This window comes from Oncorhynchus clarkii, chromosome 21, assembly GCF_045791955.1.
Source record: "Oncorhynchus clarkii lewisi isolate Uvic-CL-2024 chromosome 21, UVic_Ocla_1.0, whole genome shotgun sequence".
NCBI classification, from domain to species: Eukaryota; Metazoa; Chordata; class Actinopteri; order Salmoniformes; family Salmonidae; genus Oncorhynchus; species Oncorhynchus clarkii.
In genome coordinates, this window is record NC_092167.1 from 31,696,633 (window position 1) to 31,721,108 (window position 24,476).

Here is a 24,476-nt window from a genome sequence, read left to right on the forward strand (position 1 = left end):
AATGAGTCTCGCATGATAGATGCTATTCAAACGGGTTAGTAACACAATTATACTATACAACTACTGAACCTCTGTTAAACAGCCAAAAAAGTATGATAGTCCATCTTCTGCATTCTGTTCTGGATCAGCGTTTAACCACAGTCAAGGGAGAGTGGTGACTGAAAAGCACATTTTTAAGAGGACAACGATCATGTACAGGTGTAAAGGTTTATAACATATAATGTTCTTATAATTTGATAATACTGGAAAACCGCTCCATTTGCATGGCGTTTTATTATCCCTATAAGCTTCTCTCGTACTCATCCTCAGTACATTTCTGTTCCAATTCATCATGTGGCATTTGGGGGAAGAAAGAAAACAACAAGACTGGAGAAAGACTGGATATTGTTTGTTTTTTAGTCAAGCAGAGAAGAAAGAGGAAAACCCACACCGCCACCCCCACCCTAAGAGAGAAAATGCCCCCAACTCCGAGAAAAAAAGAATAACTGAAAAAATTCAACCAGGCATTTTTTTCAGTCGGTCAGTCTCCCTCTAAATTAAGCTGTGTCGCCTCTGTGGTAGGCTCTTGGAAACCACATCCATAAATTCACGAAGGATGGTGAATAGCATATCATTATTTAGGAAGGTTAAGTTTCCAAATTGGAAACAGAAATTTCCCAAACTTTGAAAGAAAAAAAAGAAGAGTCGATTTAATAGGCCAAGAATAGTGCTACAGTGACTGTTCCTTTTGCTTAATCCATCTTTTCTCTTTCAATACCCTCTGCATCCCAAATGGGGTTCCACAGGCCACAATCAATCGCCTGATCAACTCTTTGCGAATTGGATGTGTAGCGCTGCATGAGGCAAAAAACAGATACTGACTGGTTTTCTGATCCACGCCCCTACCTTTTTTTAAAAATTATCTGTGACCAACAGATGCATATTCCCAGTCATGTGAAATCCATGGGTCTAATGAATTTATTTCAATTGGCAAACTTCCTTATATGAACTGAAACTCAGTAAAAATCTTTGAAATTGTTGCATGTTGCCTTTGATATTTTTGTTCGGTATAATTAAGGTTTAGTGTGGCAGGTAGCCTCGTGGTTAGAGCGTTGGGCCAGTAACCAAAATGTTGCTGGATTAAATCCCACAGTTGACAAGGTAAAGAATAATCTGTCGTTCTGCCCCTGAAGGAGGCAGTTAGGCTGTTCCAGGTAGGCCTTCATTGTTAGTTAAATAAAGGTTACACATCAGAATGAATGCATGCATGAATGAGCCTCTATAGCTTCATGAGAGTATATTAAAAAGTGTTTGGATGTTATTAAACAGATGGGATACAGCAAACCCAAAATCATGCATTAACCAAGACTACTCTTCCCCTGTGTGTGGACGGTGGTTAATGCATTATTTTGGCGGAAAGCTCGAGATACATGCAGATGCGCGCGAGTCCCCGAGACAGCAGGGCGACGACAGGGAGAATGTGCATGGCAAAATGAGCGATAGTGAATCAACAGACAGTCAGTCCGAGTACTCCGAGTAAGAAAAACATGTATATTATTGCTTTTTGCTTTAGAAGAGACAGAAAGAAAAAACATTGGGCTGTGCCCAATACCATGTTAGCTAGCTAGTCATCTTCCATCAGCTGCCAGTTCCACCTCAACTTCATAACTTGACAACCGAGGCAGATCACTGGAAGCGACTAGGTTGCACACTCACTGTAAAGTGGTGTAGTGGTAGCCGAATGCCTGTTGATTCACTATCGCTCATTTTGCCATGCACATTCTCCCTGTCGTCACCCTGCTGTCTCGGGGGCTCGCGCGCATCTGCATGCATCTCGAGCGTTCCGCCAGACTTTTTAGTAGCCATTATTCAATTTATTAAATGTGTTCGACAACACGATACAGGTTACTCTAAACTTCAAGTAAATCAGTTCGAGCTAGTTGAATGAGCATTGGCAGTCTTTCGCCATGTTGTCTGCATACGTGAACTTCAACTTTGCCACGTGACAAAAATTGTCTCGGTGTGGTTGGCTGATCTTCACGTTGCCCTGACAACGTGGACGCTTTCCGTTTGCTGGATAGAAAAAAGACGAGGGGCACAGAATCACTCATGCCCCATCTAGACACAAATGTACGTGCAATAAAAAGAGGTTGACTGAATGCATGTTTCAATGCAACAACTTTGATAGTAACAAAAAAATGCACTACCTCTTATTGACTAAGCCTAAACTAAGCAAACAACATTTGTAGGATAAACTCTGCTAAATGTGATACAAATGTATCTCATATTTGCAGAGTATCTAATGAAATCACAAAGGTTGCAAAATCTAAATAGTGTACATTTTAACAAGCTATCTCCCTATGAATAAGATGGGCATGGGTTGAGCACTTCTGTTTCCCCCGCCCCCTCCCCCTCCCCGCGAACTGCACGAGGCCTTTAAATCCTCTATGGCATTCACATTGCTTTAAACAAAGCAACAATAGTCAATGCGAGAAGAAACACAAAAAAAGTCTAAATAGTTTACCAAAACGTCTACATAACATTTTCATATAAACTCCCCTCATCGTTGCCATAGCATGCATAAATATACTGACCTGTATAGAAGCACACTGCGTACGGAATCAAAGTCTTCTAAATTCTTAGAAAATGGTGTGGACGTTTCTCCATCTGTAGCAATGTTAAACATTATTTATATTTCATATTTTCACGGACAGGATGAGTTTAACATTGAAAGCCTTGCTAATCTAACTACACTTTTCCATTCCAGACAAAAGTTCAGATGGTTTAAAATGAATAGTGCCGTTTAGGACCGGTTGTCTGCCAGCAGTCTTCTTCTACATATTTAAATACATTTTAAAATGTTTAAATCCCCAGTCGTGGTCCGGTATTGAAGGTAGAATCCGTGCACTAGTCAGAATGAATAACCTGGTCTAATGCTGCTGTCGATCCAAAAAAACAGAATAAACTTTCCTCACGTCAATCACTGACACAAGGGCACGCAGTTCCTCCCCGATGCTTTTGAAGACGAGAAGAAAGCGGTCCTGAATACTTCTCCAGACTCCATCCAGTATGTTCAGCAAGCTCAGTAGCACATGCACGAGTTGAGCCGCTTCTTGTACTTGGCAGGTGGCGTAAAACGCCGCCTCTTTTGCTCAATATATGTAACTATGAATTCACTACTAGGCTATACAAGCCTTTGTTGGAGCACTTCATATCTACTTTGTTAATATGTATTTGTTTGCATGGTACAATTGTAACAATCACGAAAAACACGTATTACACTCTTCCTGAATAATGTCGAATTTATGTACAGAAAAATGTATACTTCTGTTGTTTATTTTATTTGTCGCTTGTGCAGTATGTCAAAGGTGGGGTGCGGTCACAATTATTAAACAAATTATCAAGATTGAGATCTATGTTACCAACTTTTATTAATGAATAACGTTCACAAGTACATAATGCTCTGATTATACTCCCTTCCTCCAAATCCCCAGGGGAAGCAAGGAACGGTCATCAAAAGCAGAGATCAAAAGAGTAAACTCTTCAATCTCTACCCACTTCGCGCTCAGAAAGGAGTACTAAATCTCAACATCGTGGATAGCGAGACAAAACACTTTAGAAACACATTTCTCAAGTCAAGAACTATAGAAATTATCCCTGAAAGTATAGTCCTGCTTTTCATTGCGCTATGCTCCAGTTCTTGTACCACGAGCATACTATTTTCATTCATGGTGAGAACACCAAATCTAAATTGTACAGATAGAAGAAAACGCCGACAAAACGTTTTTGTTATTCTTGTTCCGAAAAAACATAACAATTACTCACTAAATGAAAGATACAAGTCAGATACTAAATAACCACAATGCTATCTGGTGTCACAGTCAACGCATCATATAGTTCATTGGCTGAGTAATGTTGACAGTGAGAGTAGTCAACGTGGTAGCTCCTTGTGGGCGTGAAGCCAACTGTGGCTCGGATGAAAATCTAGCATCAGAGTTGAATGATTTTGTGTTCGGGATTAGTCATAGTGGCTGTATACTGACATTCAAAACATTACAAATCATATCCTTATCAAGAGTACTTTTTTTTAAAGAGATGGGAAGAAATAATTTTGAAGTTTGTTAACAAGCAAGCGCTCAAACAAGTGTATGTATATTAAATGTGTCCGGATAGAAATAGGAGATTTTCAGAGTACTCAGAGTGTCAAAATTGTCCGACTGCCACATAACGACCATCTAGCAAGTCAAATGTGCTCAACGTTGAATGTTTTAAAAAGGTATCATTCATTTTGCATACGATTTAAAACTTTCTAACCAGTCAAAATCATTTTTCATTAAATTTGATGATATTTGAATGAAACTAGATCAAGTAGTATGACCAAAGTATAAACAATGACTGTTGCTTCTACACTGCTAAAGTGTGATCAAAAAATTACTGAGCCCTCCCCCTTGTCAAGCACATGGATTCAGGAGGCGGGATGGAGGTGGGATCATCAATTCCATGACAAAGGTCCTTCTCCCCAGATTACTCAATTTGGCTGGGCAGCCAGCTCTAGGAAGATTCTTGGTAACTCCTAACTACTTCCATTTAAGAATGATGGAGACCACTGTGTCCTTGGGGACCTTCAAAGCTGCTGACATTTTTTTGTAATCTAAAAAAGATACATTTCAAGGAAAACGTTTTTATATAATTTGTTAAATGTTTAGCTAACATAATATAATGTAAAAGTATGCATTACGGTTTCTGTAAAATAATAAACGTGGCATCAGAAGATAACATACCATCCCGTGAGGTGTTGAGGGAAAGACATTACCTATAGATTGGACATAATCGTAGAGATAAAAGGAAATACACAAGCCGTAGGCTACATCGGAATGTTGGCATGCACAGGAAAAACTGTACATTTCTAACATTTAATTAAATCAAATCAAATTTGTCACACGCCAAATACAACAGGTGTAGGTAGACCTTCCCGTGAAATGCTTACTTAGACCTTAACCAACAATGCAGTTCAAGAAATAAGAGTTAAGAAAATATTTACTAAAGAAACTAAAGTAAAAAATTAAAAGTAACACAAAATAGCCCATTTGATTAATTGTTCAGCCGTCTTATGGCTTGGGGGTGGAAGCTGTTAAGGAGCCTTTTGGACCTAGACTTGGCGCTTCAGTACCACTTGAGTGCGGTAGCAGAGAAAACGGTCTATGACTTGGGTGACTGGAGTCTGCCAATTTTTTGGGTCTTCCTCTGACACCTAGTATATAGCGCCTTACGTCGGATCCCGAGTAGTTGCCATACCAGGCGGTGAGGTGATGCAACCGGTCAGGATGCTCTCGATGGTGCAGCTGTAGAACTTTTTGAGGATCTAGGAACCCATGCCAAATCTTTTCAGTCTCCTGAGGGGGAAAAGGCGTTGTCGTGCCCTCTTCACGACTGTCTTGGTGTGCTTGGACCATGATAGTCTGTTGGTGATGTGGACACCAAGGAACTTGAATCTCTCGACCCTCTCCATTACAGCCCAGTCGATGTGAGTGGAGGCGTGTTCGGTGATGAACATTGTGGGCACTATGGTGTTGAACGCTGAGCTGTAGTCAATTGAACAGCATTCTCACACGTTCAATGAACAGCATTTACGGTTGAGATTTAATGATGTTAGTAAGGAATCGATATCATGTCAGTCAGAAGTTCAATGGTAGGCGACAGCCACATGGTGGTACTGTTGCCTAGGCACCCCCCATACCTCTTGCCTACAGCTATAGTTATGGAATTGTTTGTGTGACAGGGTCCGCATCTCGCCCGAGGCCAGAAGCTTCCACGACGCCGCCCTCTTCTGGCTAATGTCATTTCATCAGCCCCTTTCAAAGAATAGACGTTTCTTTCCACTGTTCGATTGTCATGTTCTGTGTCCTTTAATGCATTTAAATGGAATACTTTGCCAGTAGTCATTTTGATGAAATTGCCAAATCTACTGGCAAACTATTCCATTTTGACTCTGTACCGGCACCCCCCAGTATATATTGTTATTTTTTTACTGCTCCTCTTTAAATTACTTGTTACTTTTATCTCTTATTCTTATCCATATTTTTTGAAACTGCACTGTCGGTTAGGGGCTCGTAAGTAAGCATTTCACTGTTAGGTCTACACCTGTTCTATTCGATGCATGTGACTAATACAATTTGATTTGATTAGGAAGGGCAGTTGTTGCCACTGCACTTAACGAGAATGCCACCCAAATCGTCCACAAGGTGGAAGCAGATTGTCCATTTGTATTTACCTGCTGGACAGACATAGAATCTCAGACAGCTGGAGGGTGCATCCCAAATGGCACCCTATTCCCTATAGAGTGCACTACATTTGACCAAAGCAACTTTGTAGGGAATAGAGTGCCAATTGAGATGCATAGAGAGAAATAACCTCTAAATCCCTGAGGTTTGTTTGAGTTATGTTCTACTGCAATCTTACATGCTTGAGGTATAGAAGTTAAGTTTCCCCGGACCACGGCTACAGGATCAGATGATAATTTCCCTAACCTTAACCATCAAGAGGTGGGAGATATTTCTGACCCTGTATCAGTGGTTATCATGCAGATCCTACTCCTGCAAAAAGGTGGTTGGACCCGTCTACTCATTGGGGTTTATGTGTAAAGATGATAATGTTGTGTAAAATTGCATGTTTTTAAATAAATCAATCAATACATAGAGTGATGGATGAAAGTAGTTTCATGTTTGTTTTATATCCCAGTAAATCTTATTTGGTTTACGTGTTGTAAACCTTGTCAATCACACACACCTCAATGTCAACGCTAATATATAAGAGGGACAGAGACTTGATGAAATCTTAGGAAAAAAACACTTGCAAGTTTATTGATTCACGTAATTATTTGGGGGATTTATTTTATACAACATAGCAGAAAGTATTGATACCCCTTGACTTATTCCACATTTTGTTACAGCCTGAATTCAAAATGGATGAAATATTTTTTTTTCTCCTCACACAAAATCCCCATAATGACAAAGTGAAAACAAAATACAGAAATATCTAATTTACATAAGTATTCACACCCCTGAGTCAATACTTTGTAGAAGCACTTTTTGGCAGCAATTACAGCTTTGAGTCATCTAGGGTATGTCTGCATCAGCTTTGCATATATCTTCTTCATCAAATTTCAATTCAGGCTGTAACACAACAAAATGTGAAATACGTCAAGAGTTATGAATACATTTTGAAGGCGCTAGATTGCACATTAACTCATCATTGTGTAGTGTAGGGGCTCCCGAGTGGCGCAGCAGTCTAAGGCACTGCATCTCAGTGCTAGAGGCGTCATTACAGACCCTGGTTTGATTCCAGGCTGTATCACTGCCATAGGGCAGTGCACAATTGGTATCAGAGTGTCGTCCGGGTTAGGGTTTGGCCGGGGTAGGCCGTCATTGTAAATAAGAATTTGTTCTTAACTGACTTGCCTAGTTAATTAAAAATAAATAAAGTAGTCTTGCCAAAGTGAGGTTGCAGGAATGGACTCCATCCCCGTCGCTATTCTTACTTTCTTCGGCATTAATCAAACCTGTATAGCCTGAAAAGACTGATAAGATAAACATTTACTTGTACAGAGTGGCTACGACCTGTGTTTGCCCTTTTTCCGTGCAATAAACAATCTGTTACAATGTGTTACTTTATGCAGCTGCTGCTGCCACTCCTCAGCAGCTGCTGCTCTCACACCTCACTTATCTCTGCTTTGAACGTTCCAAAGATATTAAGACATTATCTACGTGGTTTGTACATGTTGTCTAGGGTTAATCTAAGGATATTAAAGTCAACAAGTAGTAATAACAAGTAGTAATAACAAGTAGTAATAACTGGGTAATAATAATATTACTGGTTGGAACAGTAGTAGTAACCAGAAAATGCCCTATTTATACAGTACCAGTCAAAAGTTTTGCAAGTTCTCTCATTACACCCCGCTTTTCCGCAAACTCCACAGGCTTCCAGCTGAAGCTCGCATCCACAACGAGAACATGGTTGTAAGCGGTGCGTAACTGGCAGCAGGGAAGTCAGGCGCAGGAGAGCAGAAATGGGCAACAGCCGGAGCACTTTAATGATACAAACACAAACGGAACCCAGAACAGCAAAATACGGGTTGAAACAACCTGTTGCCAACCAGTCAGAAATGCACAAAACACTTACAACAAACAATTCTACACACAGAAGTGGGGGGAACAGAGGGTTATCTACACGTCAAATAATTAGGGAATGTAAACCAGGTGTGCGGGATAACAAGACAAAACAAATAGAAAATGAAAAGTGGATCGGTGATGGCTAGAAAACCGGTGACGTCGACCGAACAAGGAGAGGAACCGACTTCGGCGGAAGTAGTGACAGTACCCCCCCCCCCCCCCCCCATGATGCGCGGCTCCAGCAGCACGCCGACCCTGGCCTCGGGGCCGACCCGGAGGGCGAGGTGCAGGGCAATCCGGACGGAGACGGTGGAACTCCCGCAGCATTGAAGGGTCCAACACGTCCTCCACCGGAACCCAGCATCTCTCCTCCGGACCGTACCCCACTCACTCCACGAGGGACTGAAGGCCCCTCGCCCGACTCCTCCAATCCAGTATGGAGCGAACGGCGTACGCAGGGGCCCCCTCGATGTCCAGAGGGGCCGGGTGGGGGGGGGGGGAGAGCTGAAACCTGTCCTCAGGACTTTGAACGGCCCCACAAACCGAACACCCAGCTTCCGGCAGGGCAGGCGGAGGAGCAGGTTTCTGGTCGAGAGCCAGACCCGGTCCCACGGTGCGAACTCCAGGGCCTCGCTGCTGTGACGGTCTGCTCTGGCTTTCTGCCGCAGCACGGCGCCACTGAAGGTGAACATGGGCATCGTCCCATGTCTCCTCCGCTCGCCGGAACAAGTCGTCCACCGCAGGAGCCTCGGTCTGACTCTGATGCCAAGGAGCCAGAACCGGCTGATACCCCAGTACTCACTGGAAGGGGGAGAGGTTAGTGGAGGAGTGGCAAAGTGAATTCTGGGCTCTCTCTGCCCAAGGCACGAACGCCGCCACTCCCCCGGCCGGTCCTGGCAATAAGACCGCAGAAAACTACCCACATCCTGGTTAACTCTCTCCACCTGACCATTACTCTCGGGATGAAACCTGAGGTAAGGCTGATCGAGACCCCCAGACGCTCTATGAACGCTCTCCAGACCCTCGACGTGAACTGGGGACCTCGGTCAGACACTATCCTCAGGCACCCCGCAGTGTCGGAAGACGTGAGTGAACAAGCCCTCTGCAGTCTGTAAGGCTGTAGGGAGACCGGGCAGAGGAAAGAGACGGCAGGACTTGGAGAAATGATCCACAACGACCAGGATCGTGGTGTTACCCTGTGAGGGAGGGAGATCTGTGAGAAAATCTATCGACAGGTGAGACCATGGCCGTTGTGGAACGGGTAAGGGGTGTAACTTACCTCTGGGCAGGGGCCTAGGAGCCTTACACTGGGCGCACACCGAGCAGGAGGAAACATAAATCCTCACGTCCTTGGCCAAGGTGGGCCCCAGTACTTCCCACTCAAACAGAGCACTGTACGACCAATACCTGGATGACCAGAAGAGGGTGACGTGTGAGCCCAATAGATCAATACCCTCCTTCTTCTTCACAAAAAATAAACTCGAGGAGGCGGGTGAAGTGGAGGACCGAATGTACCCCTGACGCAGGGATTCGGAGACATATGTTTCCATAGCCGCCATCTCCGCCTGTGACAGGGGATTTCACGTGACTCCTGGGAAGTGCAGCGTCTACCAGGAGATTTATCACACAATCCCCCCGACGATGGGGTGGTAATTGAATCGCCTTCTTTTTGGAGAAGGTGAGAGCCAAATCGGAATATTCGGGGGGAATAACTGGAGACCTGGTCTGGACTAACCAGGCAAGCTAACCAGGGTAGGCCTAGCACCACGTGAAATGCAGGGGAGTCAATGAGGAAGAGACTGATTCTCTCCTTGTGATCCCCCTGCGTCACCATGCCCAGGGGAGCGGTGGCCTCCCTAATGGTCGACTGTCTAAGGCGTGAACTGGGAAGGGCATAGCCACTGGAACAATGGGGATCCCTAGACTATGGGCGAATTATCAGTCTATAAAATTGCCAGACGCGCCTGAATCGACGAGCACCTTATGCTGGGAATGCGGGGAAAACTCAGGAAAAGTAACATACAAACACGTGTGCAACAGAGGGCTCCGGGTGAGAATGGTCCCGGCTCACCTGAGGTGACGCCAGAGCGCCCCCTGCTGCCTCGACCCCCAGAGGAACCAAGCCGGCACCGACCGGCAGTGTGACCTCTGCGGCCACAGATGGTGCACGAGATGGAACCTCCTCCGGTCTCCCTGAGTGCAGCACGTCCCAGCTCCATGGGCATCGGAGCGGTGGTGCTGGGGGATGGAACCGACCGACCCCGCTCTGGACGTCCTCGGGTAGCCTGCAGGTTATCCAGCCGAATGGACAGGTCCACCAGCTGGTCGAAGGTCAGGGTGGTGTCCCTGCAGGCCAACTCCCGACGGACGCCCTCGCGCAAACTGCAGCGATAGTGGTCGATCAGGGCCCTGTCGTTCCATCCCGCGCCGGCGGCCAGGGTCCGAAAGTCCATCGCGAACTCCTGGGCGCTCCTTGTCCCCTGCCTCAGATGGAAGAGACATTCACCCGCCACTCTACCCTCGGGCGGGTGGTCGTAGACTGCCCGGAAGCGGCGGGTGAAATCCTCGAAATGTTCCAGCGCCACATCTCCTTCTCCCCACACGGCGTTGGCCCACTCCAGGGCTTTCCTCGAGAGGCACGAGATGAGGGTGGTTACCCTCTCACGGCCCGAAGGAGCCGGGTGTACGGTTGCCAGGTATAGTTCCAGCTGCAACAGGAAACTCTGGCAGCGTGCAGCCATACCATCGTACTCCCGGGGAAGGGCGAGAAGAATCCCACTGGGATCGGGGGCAGGGGGGGGCGAGTAGTGGAGACCCCAGTTGTGCTGGTGGAGGCGCTGGAGGAACTCCCTGTCTCTCACAGCGGTCCATGGTTTGGACGATGCGGTCCATAGCGGCGCCGAGATGGTGGAGCATTGTCGCGTGCTCCCAGACGCTCTCCTCGACCCCTATACCAGGGGCACCTGCTCCTGCTGACTCCATATTCGGGTGTGGAATTCTGTAAGCGGTACGTAACTGGCAGCAGGGAAGTCAGGTGCAGGAGAGCAGAAATGGGTAACAGCCGGAGCACTTTAATGATGCCAACACAAACGGCACCCAGACACAAACAATTCCAAACACAGACATGGGGGGAACAGAGGGTTATATACACATCAAATAAATGAGGGAATGTAAACCAGGTGTGTGGAAAAACAAGACATAATAAATAGAAAATGAAAGGTGGATCGGCGATGGCTAGAAAACCGGTGACGCCGAACGCCGCCCGAACAAGGAGAGGAACCGACTTTGGCGGTGCTTACCTACAGAACAGCAAGAGGAACTGCCCCTCCCTACCTTCAGGCTATGATCAAACCCTACTCCCCAACCAAGCACTCCATTCTGCCACCTCAAGTCTCTTGGCCCTCCCACCCCTACAGAGGGCAGCTCCCGTTCATCCCAGTCCAAGCTCTTCTCTGTCTTGGCACTCCAATGGTGGAACCAGCTTCCCCCTGAAGCTAGAACAGCAGAGTCCCTTCTCATCTTACGAAAACATCTGAAACTCTCCCTCTTCAAATAGTATCTTAAATAATCCTCCTTCCTTCCTCAATCCCCCAACCCCCAAAAAATTAAAAAAAATAAAATGATAATAAAACAAAAAAAGTTTGAATTTGCCAATTGAATGCTGAGTGAGCTCTTGTCATGCGGCAAGCGTATCCTATCCGAACGAGGGCCAACCCTGTGGAACGAGACATCGGTAAAAACATGCGCTGCGGTGAGGGCATGGTGGCCCAGAATGAGTGTGATTGCTACGAGGATTTGTCATAACAACAGCAGATCTACAAACGGTTTGGGATCCAAACGGTTTGGCCTACGAACTAATATGACCACTCTATAGAATGCGGAAACAACCCCAACAAGTGTCACGGGACTCGCCTAAAGGTAACCCATAGAAATTAACCGACGTATGGAGGTAGTTTTGTGCCAACAAAAATAAGGGGTTACATATGTGAGGGGTTAAAATATTTCCTGAGCTTTCTTATATCTCCTAGACAGACACTTCAAAACCTTGTTCCTTATTCATTTTTGGACATTTATGAATGTGTTATTCAATGCATTTCTATGGGCTATAGTATTAAAGGCCAAATGTAATATTTTATCAAATCATTTTTTAAATATTTTTGGGGGATACCTAAAGGGGTCCTAAAATTCTAAATCAAATAGCTAAATGATCCATGGTATGACTTTCTTAAAACAATTCCATATGTCAAGCTTAGAATGCGATTCAGCAGTTGTTATATAGAGTTGAAGTGTTGCAGCAAAAAAATGGAAAAACAAGACAAAATAGTGCCTGTTTGATTGGACAAAACAGGAGGTGAATATGTTATGAAAAGATTAACAAAAGTTTGGACACACCTACTCATTCAAGGGTTTTACTTTTCACTATTTATTTTCACTATTATTTTGTAGAATAATATTAATAGTGAAGACATCAAAACTATGAAATAACACACATGGAATCATGTAGAAACCAAAAAAAGGGTTAAATTAAAATATATTTATATTTGAGATTCTTCAAAGTAGCCACCCTTTGCCTTTATGACAGCTTTGCACACTCTTGGCTTTCTCTCAACCAGATTCATGAAGTGTTAACCTGGAATGCATTTCAATTAACAGGTGTGCCTTGTTAATGAGTTTGAGCCAATCAGTTGTGTTGTGACAAGGTAGGGGTGGTATACAGAAGATAGCCCTATTTGGTAAAAGACCAAGTCCAAATTATGGCAAGAACAGCTTAAATAAGCAAAGAGAAACGACAGTCCATCATTACTTTAAGACAAAGATCAGTCAATCCAGAAAATGTCAATAACTTTGAAAGTTTCTTCCAAGTGCAGTTGCAAAAACCAATAAGCGCTATGATGGAACTGTCTCATGAGGACTGCCACAGGAATGGAAGACCCAAAGTTACCTCTGCTGCAGAGGATAAGTTCATTAGAGTTACCAGCCCCAGAAATTGCAGCACAAATAAATGTGTCACAGAGTTCAAGTAACAGACACATCTCAACATCAACTATACAGAGGAGTCTGCGTGAATCAGGCCTTCATGGCCAAATTGCTGCGAACAAACCACTACTAAAGGACACCAATAAGAAGAAGAGACTTGCTTGGGTCAAGAAACATGAGTAATAGACATTAGACCGGTGGAAATCTGTCCATTGGTGTGATGAGTCCAAATTTGAAATGTTTGGTTCCAACCGCCGTGGCTTTGTGAGACGCAGAGAAGGTGATCTCCACATGTGTGGTTCCCACCGTGAAGCATCGAGGAGGAGGAGGTGGATGGTGCTTTGCTGGTGATTTATTTGGAATTCAAGGCACACTTAACCAGCATGGCTACCACAGCATTCTGCAACGATACGCCATCCCATCTGGTTTGCACATTTGATTTTCAACAGGACAATGACCCAAAACACACCTCCAGGCTGTGTAAGGGCTATTTGATCAAGAAGGAGACTGATGGAGTGCTGCATCAGATGACCTGGCCTCTATGGATGTTGTAGAGCATGAACCTGAAGAAGCGGGTCACTATTTTGATGTTTGCAAAGAACTACAGGGTGTTGTCCAGGGTCACGCCAAGGTTCTTTGTACTCTGGGAGGGTGACACTTTGTAGTTGTCAACTGTGATGGAGAGGTCTTTGAGAGGGCAGGCCTTCCCCGGGAGGAAGAGCAGTTCCGTCTTGTCGAGGTTGAGCTTGAGGTGGTGGGCCGACATCCAAGTTGAGATATCTGCCAAGCACGCAGAGATGCGTGTCGTCACCGGGGAAGGAGAAAGTAGTTGAGCGTCATACGCATAGCAATGATAGGAGAGACCATGTGAGGATATGACAGCGCCGGGTGACTTGGTATACAGAGAGAAGAGGAGAGGGTCTAGAACCGAGCCCTGGGGGACACCAGTAGCGAGAGTAAGTGGTGCAGACACAGATTCGCTTCATGTCACCTGGTAGGATGCAATCCAAGAGTGTGCATAACCTCAGATGCCCAGCCCTGAGTGGGTGGAGAGGCGGATCTGATGGTTCATGGTGTCAAAGGCAGAGGACAGATCTAGGAGGATGACTTCATAGGAGAGAGTCAGCTTTGGCAGTGCAGAGAGCCTCCGTGACGCAGAGAGCCTCCCTGACACAGAGAAGAGCAGTCTCGGTTGAGTGACCCGTCTTGAAGGTTAAGGGTCAAGAAGATTGTTCTGAGAGAGATAACAAGAGAGTTGATCAGAGACAGCACGCTCAAGTGTTTTGGAAAGAAAAGAAAGGAGGGATACCGGTCTATTGTTTTTCAGATGAGTCGAGTGTTGGTTTCTTGAGGAGGGGAGCAACTCGGGTCATTTTGAAGTCAGAGGGGATGCAGCCAGTGGTCAGGAATTAGTTGATGAGGGAAGTGAGGAATGGGAGGTCTCCAAAGATGGTCTGGAGAAGGGAGGAGGGGATGGGGTTGAGCAGGTAGGTTGTTGGGTGGCCTAGTCTCAGGATTTCATCTGGAGAGAGAGGGGAGAAAGGGGTCAAGGCGTAGGGTAGTTCTGTGTGAGTGAGACCAGTGGACTCAATAGGCTGAGTGAATGATTAGCGGATGTCGCCAACCTTTTTTTCAAAGTGGTTGACAAAGTCGTCAGCAGAGAAGGAGGGAGGGAGGGGGTGGATGATTAAGGAGGTAGGGGAACGTGGGGAAAAAAGTGATGCTCGGCTGCTTTCTCCTCTAACAACTCGACAGATAGAATTAAAACACTTGTGATTATTGCATTGTTTGCTCTATAACCCATTCTTTCATACGCCACCGTGATATACAATAAGGCCATGAAAACAAACAAAAAAGTCACACAGTGGCAGAATAAATTCAACTCCACATATCTTTGTTTCATCACAAAACCGGAGAGGACATCTGTCCAGTGAAGTTCACAAAGCAAATATTGCATGTAACAAAGAGTTGAATAATATGCAGCATGGTCAAGCAAGTTCATGTTTGACAGTTTACCAAACAACCATTAGAACTGATTTAGAACCACAGAGTTACAGCAAATCTGCACAAAGACAATGAGCACTGCCTCTGCTATTCCAGCACCATTTTATCTTAAACATTTAAACATAATCAAATCAACGAGGCTATATATGCTTTGTTTAATACACTGAAAACAAAAGATACCCCCCCCCCAAAAAACGATTTGGTCCAATCAATGTTGCTAAATATCCCAAACTGGGACAGAGGGGCGCTGTTTCCCTCGCTCGGCTGCTTTCTCGGGTTAGATTCAGCCACTTTCGATTTGAAGGGAAGATCATAAAATCACAGAGAGGAAAGATAAATAATGTATCATTTTTATTGGTCTGGCTTCCCTTGGCATCCATAAATGCACACCACTGATAATATAGCCAGGTATGTTCATTATCTAGCTACATAGCCATGCTATTAGTATATTCATTAGCTGATTGATTTATACCTTAAACAGCATTGAGAAGTGTAACGTTAAGGTCCAGATTTTAGCCAACCAGGTTAAAGTTTTCACCCACACTTTCTCTCTCTCCCCACTCTCCCTGATTGTCAGTTTACAGCACTGAACTACAATAATCCAGAGAAAGAGGAGAACCTGTGCCAAGGTTCACAACTTAATTTAGCCAGTGTAATTTAACTAAGCCAGCCATGCACATGCTGTCCACCGTCTTTCTCTCTGTCATGTGTGTAGAGCAGACACTAGCCATTTGATTTGTCTCTAACATTACAGCTGTGCAGTTCACAAGTTGTCTTGTTTTGTCCCCAAGACCCATGTCTTCCATTCTCAGATTTACAGCAGTTGATTATCTTTACAGAAGCCTATAGTCAGTCATTCAGTACAGCCACATTTTATTGCCTTATCTCAGTCTCTTTCTCTCGCTCTGATAGTCTTTACCATCTTAGAGCTGTCACCAACCCTATTCTCACTGCCTAGACCTGACGCTTCCTCTCTATGAGTGAGGAAATCTCCTCGAAACATGTAAGTCCTCCTAAACTATTGGTTTCCAACTGCTAGGAGTAAGCTTGATGTAGTTGCAAGGGATAAGGGACCAAATTTGAACTTTTGGACAACTCTACACTATAAGTGAATTTGTTCAAATACTAGCCTATGTCTTATGATTTCATCAAATGGAGACACCAGACAAAGTATTTTTATGCTTAATGTTAAAACAAATGAAAATGAAAATAACCTCATAAAAGATTATATTCTCTACTGTCACCTCATATTCACCACTTGATCTCAAATCCAAAATGCTGGAGTATAAATCCCTAATTAAAATGGTAGCTTCATTGCCCAAACACATACTGTACTGTGTGGTGAGGAGTCGATGTTGTCAGCTTCATTTCTTGCCTGAGATGTTTTCATTCGTAATAACAGGACGTTTTCTTTTTATGCTTGATTATTTAAATTTGTTATCAGCATAATTTGTTTTTTCGCCTCTCCTGAACTCTTTCCAAGGCAGATTTTACCGCCTTTGGTCCACAGACGGCAACACTTGTTTGAGGTCAGCGTCTTTGAAAAAAAAATTTTTTGAGAAGAAATCAAGGATTTATTTTCCAATGACTCCCATCTTTTTTGTCCAGGTGAGATGTGTGTTGAAATTGTGAGTGGGTGGGTCTTCCCAAATTGGCTTTCTTGAGGGGAGGCATATCTTTAGTGGGTTGAAGAGGTCCTTGTGGAGTGGGGCATTGTAGACATTGTAGACTTTTTCAATCATTTTGTGGGTTATTTCAAGTCTCTTGTAAGTTATTGCGAGTCTCCAGATATGTGATGTTTGCCAGGACAGGGAGGAAGGGAAATGAGGCGGATCGTAGTGTGCCAGACAGTGATGATTTTCATGGTTAAAGTTAATTGAATTGCCGTGTTGTGTTGCAGTATTAACGGCCTGTTTGCAAACAGAATGGATGATTTGGATTGGATTTTAAAAACGCAGGCTTCCTTCTTTTCACTTTTTCATAAAGCCCAGTAATGTGGGGTGAATGGAACGTTGTTGACCCTCTGTATGTTTTTATATTGTGGTGCCAGCATCATGTTATGTGTATCCTAACGGTAGCTACAACTTAAGCCCCTCTTACCTCAAGAGTAAGTAACATAACAGACCATGATGGTGGCTAGTTTCATAAACCATCATGTGTAACTTAAACTTAGCCATTCATGCACATGCTGTCTCCGGTCTCGCTCCATGTCTTGTGTTCAGACCAGACGCTACACATTTTGTTGTCCTCTCTCGGTCTCTCGCTCTCTTCCTCTCTGATAGTCTTGACCATCTCAGAGCGGTGCCAAGGCCTGCGACTCTCCTCTCCTTTAGAGCGTGTTCCTAATATTGACAACTTGAGGTTGTTATGCAGTTGCTTCTCGCCTAAGTAACATTCACAAGTTGTGTTTTTCTCCCTCCTAGTCTTGAACATCTGTGCTGTTACTTCTCCTTCCAATTGTTTGAGATCAGTTTTTTACAACTTTGCATGAAAAACAAATGTCTTTCATAACTCTTCAACAAGCTGAAAGCTTGCTCTCTGGCGTTTTTGAAAATTCCTTTTTAGTTAAGAAATGAATAGGAATACAGCACCAGTGTCTAACTCGACTCGGAGGGCACGTTTAGACTTAGATGGGCAACTTGGGACACATTAGGGATGAACATAGAATTTCCACCTCCAGAAATTAGTCTAATAACATTTGGGAAAATTATTTGTTTAAATAATTGTTTACATATTTTTAACAGATTAATGATCAGGTATGCTATTAGCAATGAGCATTATTACCTTTAGCCCAACTAATGCAGCAAAGTATATTATATGTATAAATAAATAGGCTGAAGCATGGGGTTGCCTATCTGTAATTACCCTATTAGACTTATCGATAACACTTAACCATGTCATAACATGGTCGTAACACTGTCATGACCCATATATTTACACCTGTCGTGACATATATTGTGCTATTTTATGGCTGGTTATGACACCTACATTAGATTGTCAAAAAACACATTTATTCAAATGGGTTTTTTCCTTTCCAAGAAGTTTCCTTTCATGTGAAAGTTTGTTTCTTAAACCCTTTGTTGTTGTACTGAATTATTTTACAGTCATGTTTTTTCCCCATCATATTGTCAACAACTTATGGTAAATACACGTTAAGCATTATGACCATCATAATCATATTAGCCAGATGGGCATGTACTGTACGTGATAGGCCTTTATATCAGTCATCAGTCAAAAAGAGGGTGTCTTGTCCTGCTCCTGAAATCTGCTCCTGCATTCATCCCAGTCATCAGCAACAGAACATTGGGTTAGGTGCATGTCTAACATGAATGTGTGCACAATTACAATGATAATTTAATATGGTCAATTAAAAATATATAAATAGATGTCACAACAGGTCTAAATATGTCATGACAGTGTTATAACCTGTTATAAAAAGGTCATGACAAGTTATGTCAGCTGTTATGACATATACAAGAGTATGTGGACACCTCTTCAAACCTGTTCAAACTTCAACATAGGTAATATCTGACACCAGGTATTATCCTAACTGCCATTGGTCATAGAACAGTGACTGTGTGTGCATGTGTTCACACAAACAAGTATGTAGCCAGCACATGGAGACTTGCGGAGATCAAGTCATGAAGTCCAGACGTGTTTGATATGGATGTCACATCTGAGTGCTGCAGCAGGTGCTTTGCGCCTCTTGACCAATCAGATTCAAGGAAATTGCAAGTCATGCAGGATGGGCACAAAGCTCAAGGCGCGACCTTCTCTGTCCTCTGGTATGTATTTAGCACACATGATAACACATCACTCCTGACAGACAAAAGCAAAAACTCTTACATAAAAGTAGCAGCCTCTACATCAGCAATCTGACATGCTGCATTGCAGAGGTTCCCAAACTTTTTTTTACTCAGGAAGGGGGTTCCAGCATTGGGGAACAAACCTTCAAAAACTCAGTGCCTCTTTGCTTGATATCATGGGAAAAATCAGAAGATATCAGCCAAGATGTCAGAAACAAAATTGGAGACCTCCACAAGTCTGGTTCATCCTTGGGAGCAATTTCCAAACACCTGAAGGTACCACGTTCATCTGTACAAACAATAGTACGCAAGCATAAACACCATGGGACAACGCAACCGTCGTACCGCTCAGGAAGGAGACGCGTACTGTGCAAATAAATCCCAGAGCAACAGCAAAAGGACCTTGTGAAGATGCTGGAGGAAACAGGTACAAAAGTATCTAAATTCACAGTAAAACGAGTCCTATATTGACACAACCTGAAAGGCCGCTCAGCATGGATGAAGCCACTAATCCAAAACAGCCGTAAAAAGGCCAGACTACGGTTTGCAACTGCACATGGGGACAAAGATCGTACTTTTTGGAGAAATGTCCTCTGGTTTGATGAAACAACAATAGAGCTGTTTGGCCATAATGACCATCATAATGTTCGGAGGAAAAAGGGGGATGCTGGCAAGATGAAGAACACCATCCCAACCGTGAAGCACGGGGGTGGCAGCATCATGTTGTAGGGGTGCTTTGTTACAGGAGGGACTGGCACACCTTACAAAATATAAGGCATCATGAGGAAGGAAAATTATGTGGATATATTGAAGCAACATCTCAAGACATCAGTCAGGAAGTTAATGCTTGGTCGCAAATGGGTCTTCCAAATGGACAATGACCCCAAGCATACTTCCAAAGTTGTGGCAAAATGGCGTAAGGACAACAAAGTCAAGGTATTCGAGTGACCATCACAAAGCCCTGACCTCAATCCTATAGAACATTTGTGGGCAGAACTGAAAAAGTGTGTCCGAGCAAGGAGGCCTACAAACCTGATTCAGTTACACCAGCTCTGTCAGAAGGAATGGTCAAAATTCACCCAACTTATTGTGGGAAGCTTGTGGAAGGCTACCTGAGACGTTTGACCCAAGTTTCAATTGTTTAAGGCAATGCTACCAAATACTAATTGAGTGTATGTAAACTTCTGACCCACTAGGAATGTGATGAAAGAAATAAAAGCTGAAATAAACAATTCTCTCTACTATTATTGTGACATTTCACATTCTTAAAATAAAGTGGTGATCCTAACTGACCTAAGACATGGAATTTTTACTAGGATTAAATGTCAGAAATTGTGAATAACTGAGTTTAATGTATTTGGCTAAGGTGTATGTAAACTTCCAACTTCAACTGTACAACTCCCTACTACATCGCACAGTTCAGGCTGGATCTGATTTACCTTTAGAGAAACTGTGCTATGTGCGCATTGAGCTCACAGAAAGAAAGAAACTCAGCAAAAAAATAAACATCCTCACTGTCAACTGTATTTATTTTCAGCAAACTTAACATGTGTAAATATTTGTATGAACATAACAAGATCCAACAACTGAGACATAAACTGAACAAGTTCCACAGACATGTGACTAACAGAAATGGAATGATGCGTCCCTGAACAAAGGGGGGGGGGTCAAAATCAGTATTTGGTAAGCCACCAGTTGTATTAGGTCATGCAGTACATCTCCTCCTCATGGACGGCACCAGATTTGCCAGTTCTTGCTGTGAGATGTTACTCCACTCTTCCACCAAGGCACCTGCAAGTTCCCAGACATTTCTGGGGGGCATGGCCCTAGCCCTCACCCTCCGATCCAACAGGTCCCAAACGTGCTCAATTGGATTGAGATCTGGGCTCTTTGCTGGCCATGGCAGAACACTGACATTCCTGTCTTGCAGGAAATTACACACAGAATGAGCAGTATAGCTGGTGGCATTGTCATGCTGGAGGGTCATGTCAGGATGAGCCTGCAGGAAGGGTACCACATGAGGGAGGAGGATGTCTTCCCTGTAACGCACAGTGTTGAGATTGCCTGCAATGACAACGAGCTCAGTCCGATGATGTGTGACACACCGCCCCAGACCATGACGGACCCTCCACATCCAAATCGATCCTGCTCCAGACTACAGGCCTCGGTGTAACGCTCATTCCTTCGACAATAAACACAAATCCGACCATCACCCCTGGCGAGACAAAACCGCGACTCGTCAGTGAAGATAACTTTTTGCCAGTCCTGTCTGGTCCAGCGACAGTTGATTTGTGCCCATAGGCGACGTTGTTGTCGGTGATGTCTGATGAGGACCTGCCTTACAACAGGCCTACAAGCCATCAGTCCAGCCTCTCTCAGCCTATTGCGGACAGTCTGAGCACTGATGGAGGGATTGTGCGTTTAGGATGTAACTCAAGCAGTTGTTGTTGCCATCCTGTACCTGTCCCGTAGGTGTGATGTTCGGATGTACCGATCCTGTGCAGGTGTTGTTACACGTGGTCTGCTACTGTGAGTGCGATCAGCTGTCCGTCCTGTCTCCCTGTAGCACTGTCTTAGGCGTCTCACAGTACGGACATTGCAATTTATTGCCCTGGTCACATCTGCAGTCCTCATGCCTCCTTGCAGCATGCCTAAGGCAGATGAGCAGGGACCTTGGGCATCTTTCTTTTGGTGTTTTTCAGTCAGTAGAAAGGGCTCTTTAGTGTCCTAAGTTTTCATAACTGTGACCTTAATTGCCTACCATCTGTAAGCTGTTAGTGTGGTGTTGGAGGGCCAGTAGGAGGCAAACTTTCCTCTGGTCTAAAAAACTTTCCAAATGCCCCAGGGCAGTGATTGGGGACACTGCCCTGTGTAGGGTGCCGTCTTTCGGATGGGACGTTAAACGGGTGTCCTGACTCTCTGAGGTAATTAACGATCCAATGGCACTTATCGTAAGAGTAGGGGTGTTAACCCCGGTGTTCTGGCTAAATTCCCAATCTGGCCCTCAAACCATCACGGTCACCTAATAATCCCCAGTTTACAATTGGCTCATTCACCCCCCCACCTCTCCCCTGTAACTATTCCCCAGGTCGTTGCTGCAAATGAGAACGTGTTCTCAGTCAATTTACCTGGTAAAATAACGGAAAAATAAAATAAGTGTCTTAACGACCGTTCCACAGGTGCATGTTCATTAATTGTTTATGTTTTATTGAACAAGCATGTTTCCGGAAACCGTGTTTAAACCCTTTACAATGAAGATCTGTGAAGTTATTTGGAATTTTACTAATTATCTTTGAAAGACAGGGTCCTGACAGGGTCCTGAAAAAGGGACATTTCTTTTTTTTGCTGAGTTTATATCCTAAATGGAATTAAAAATCATTTAACCGATGTCGGTCAATTAGTTGTTTAAAACAGAAAAATCACCAGTATTTTGGTTAAATCGCTGAGCACTACTCTATGGTAGTGACAAGAGGAAAACTGATGCACTACCCAATTTCGAAATTGCACCTTGTGCATTCTACCACTACAACTTTCAAGAGTAAATTGAAAGCCAGACTGAGTTCCTTAAAAAAAAATAAGAACAAATTATGCCGACCCCACAGTTTGGAACCACTGCTGTATTGCATGGAAACCTGACTATTTTTCAGTCTGATCAACTGTAGGGTACCAACAACAGCAGCTGCATAGTCCAGCCTACTATGCGCCGTGTCCCTCCGACCAGGGTAAATCATTTATATTTAAATTTGGGCTGACTAGGCTACATAAACTTTTTCAACCCCAAATTATTAACTGGAATGAATAAACCCAATATCTGACATAGACTGAGTACATTTTTAATTCGGCACAACAGTTGCATAGGGCAAGAGTGGACTACACGATGCAAACAAGCAGAAAGCAAGCTCAGCCCTGTGAGTTTTATTGACCAATCATGTTGCTTCTCTATGTCTGTTTATAGAATCCCTAGTCCTTCTTTTAAACATAATTCATATGAACAAGTACAGGGTTGCTGAAGTTTGACAGAGTTTTCATCCTCCCCAAGGTAAGGAGTTTTTCCAGGAGGTTAAAAAAATAAATAATTGACCACCTGATTAGAAAAACTCTGGTCCCATCATGGCCCATTTTAAATATTTTTACAACAAATTCATCATGTCATACCTTATAAGGTCCAGAGTCCAGGGCAACTAAGGAGTGGCTCCATAAGAAGCATCTCAAGGTCCTGGAGTGGCCTAGCCAGTCTCCAGACCTGAACCCAATATAAAATCTTTTGAGGGAGCTGAAAGTCCGTATTGTCCAGCGACAGCCCCGAAACCTGAAGGATCTGGAGAAGGTCTGTATGGAGGAGTGAGCCAAAATCCCTGCTGCAGTGTGTGCAAACCTTGGTCAAGAACTACAGGAAACGTATGAACTCTGTAATTGCAAACAAAGGTTTCTGTACCAAATATTAAGTACTGCTTTTCTGATGTGTCAAATACTTATGTCATACAACAAAATGCTAATTAATTACTTAATCATACAATGTGATTTTCTGGACTTTTGTTTTAGATTCCGTCTCTCACAGTTGAAGTGTACCCATGATAAAAATTACAGACCTCTACATGCTTTGTAAGTAGGAAAACCTGCTAAATCGGCAGTGTATCAAATACTTGTTCTCCCCACTGTATGTCAATGAACAAACAGCAGGCAGACAAAAACAGCCCTTTAACAATATTTCAAATACAATCTCGGGAAAACACAGATTGAAAAGCAATTGGCTCTTGTTGAAATAGAGAACATTCTAAAATCGGGCTGCTGTCGGCTACCAAAATATTTGATCAAGTTCCAAATATTGTTTTACAAAGTAAAACCAGAGAGAAAAAGAGCCTTTGAGCTGTGCATCGTTGGGTGAGTCAGTGAAACTGGATATCACTTCTAGGACTATAATTTACTCCTCATATTGTACAATGTGTGTCTCCACACACCTAGGTCTAGGCTATTGATGGATTCAAGACAATGTCGGTTTATCTACCTCAGATCCTCAGTTTGTCAGTTTCAAAGATGCCTGTCATTTCGATAATTACTATGTACTATGGTGCTATGGTAGTACTAGGTACTAGTACTAGGTACTATGGTGCTTTCAGGACAACTGGGAACTCTGGGGAAATCATTACGTCAGAACGTTTGAGCTCTAAAAAGAGGCTTGAGTTCCAGTCTTGGAATTCCGAGTTGGATGACCGTTCAAAATGAATTTGCCCAGTCGGTTTTAGTTTTTTCTCGGAGTTCCCAATTGTCTAAAATGCACTGGTAAGAAGTAGGAGATTTCAGAATTCCGAGTTCCCGGTTGTTTTGAACGCAGCATTAAAGATTATGCCAAGGTCTTCAGTCATTCAGTCAGGGCGGCAGGGTAGCCTAGTGGTTAGAGTGTTGGACTAGTAACCGAAAGGTTGACAAGGTACAAATCTGAGCTGACAAGGTACAAATCTGTCGTTTTAAATGTTAAAGGATGTAGAATTGCATAAAATGCATTTATAAAAAGACAAATATTTTCCCGGACCCTAGGCCACAT

General features: G+C 43.7%; 1 protein-coding gene and 1 non-coding gene across 2 annotated transcripts in view; both read right to left on the minus strand.

Annotated features, from left to right (window-relative positions):
• LOC139378887 (protein inturned-like) overlaps window positions 1-2,678 on the minus strand; it is a 31,181-nt gene extending 28,503 nt beyond the window's left edge. Inside the window, exon 1 of the mRNA XM_071121475.1 lies at window positions 2,574-2,678. Within this exon, the coding sequence (XP_070977576.1) occupies window positions 2,574-2,665 (92 nt within the window). The 5' untranslated portion in view covers window positions 2,666-2,678. The remainder of the gene's footprint in view (window positions 1-2,573) is intronic.
• A 762-nt stretch (window positions 2,679-3,440) lies between these two features.
• LOC139379663 (small nucleolar RNA U3) lies at window positions 3,441-3,652 on the minus strand. Its single transcript, XR_011628405.1, has one exon. It is a non-coding gene; the product is annotated as a small nucleolar RNA U3 (small nucleolar RNA).
• Window positions 3,653-24,476: the final 20,824 nt, after the last annotated feature.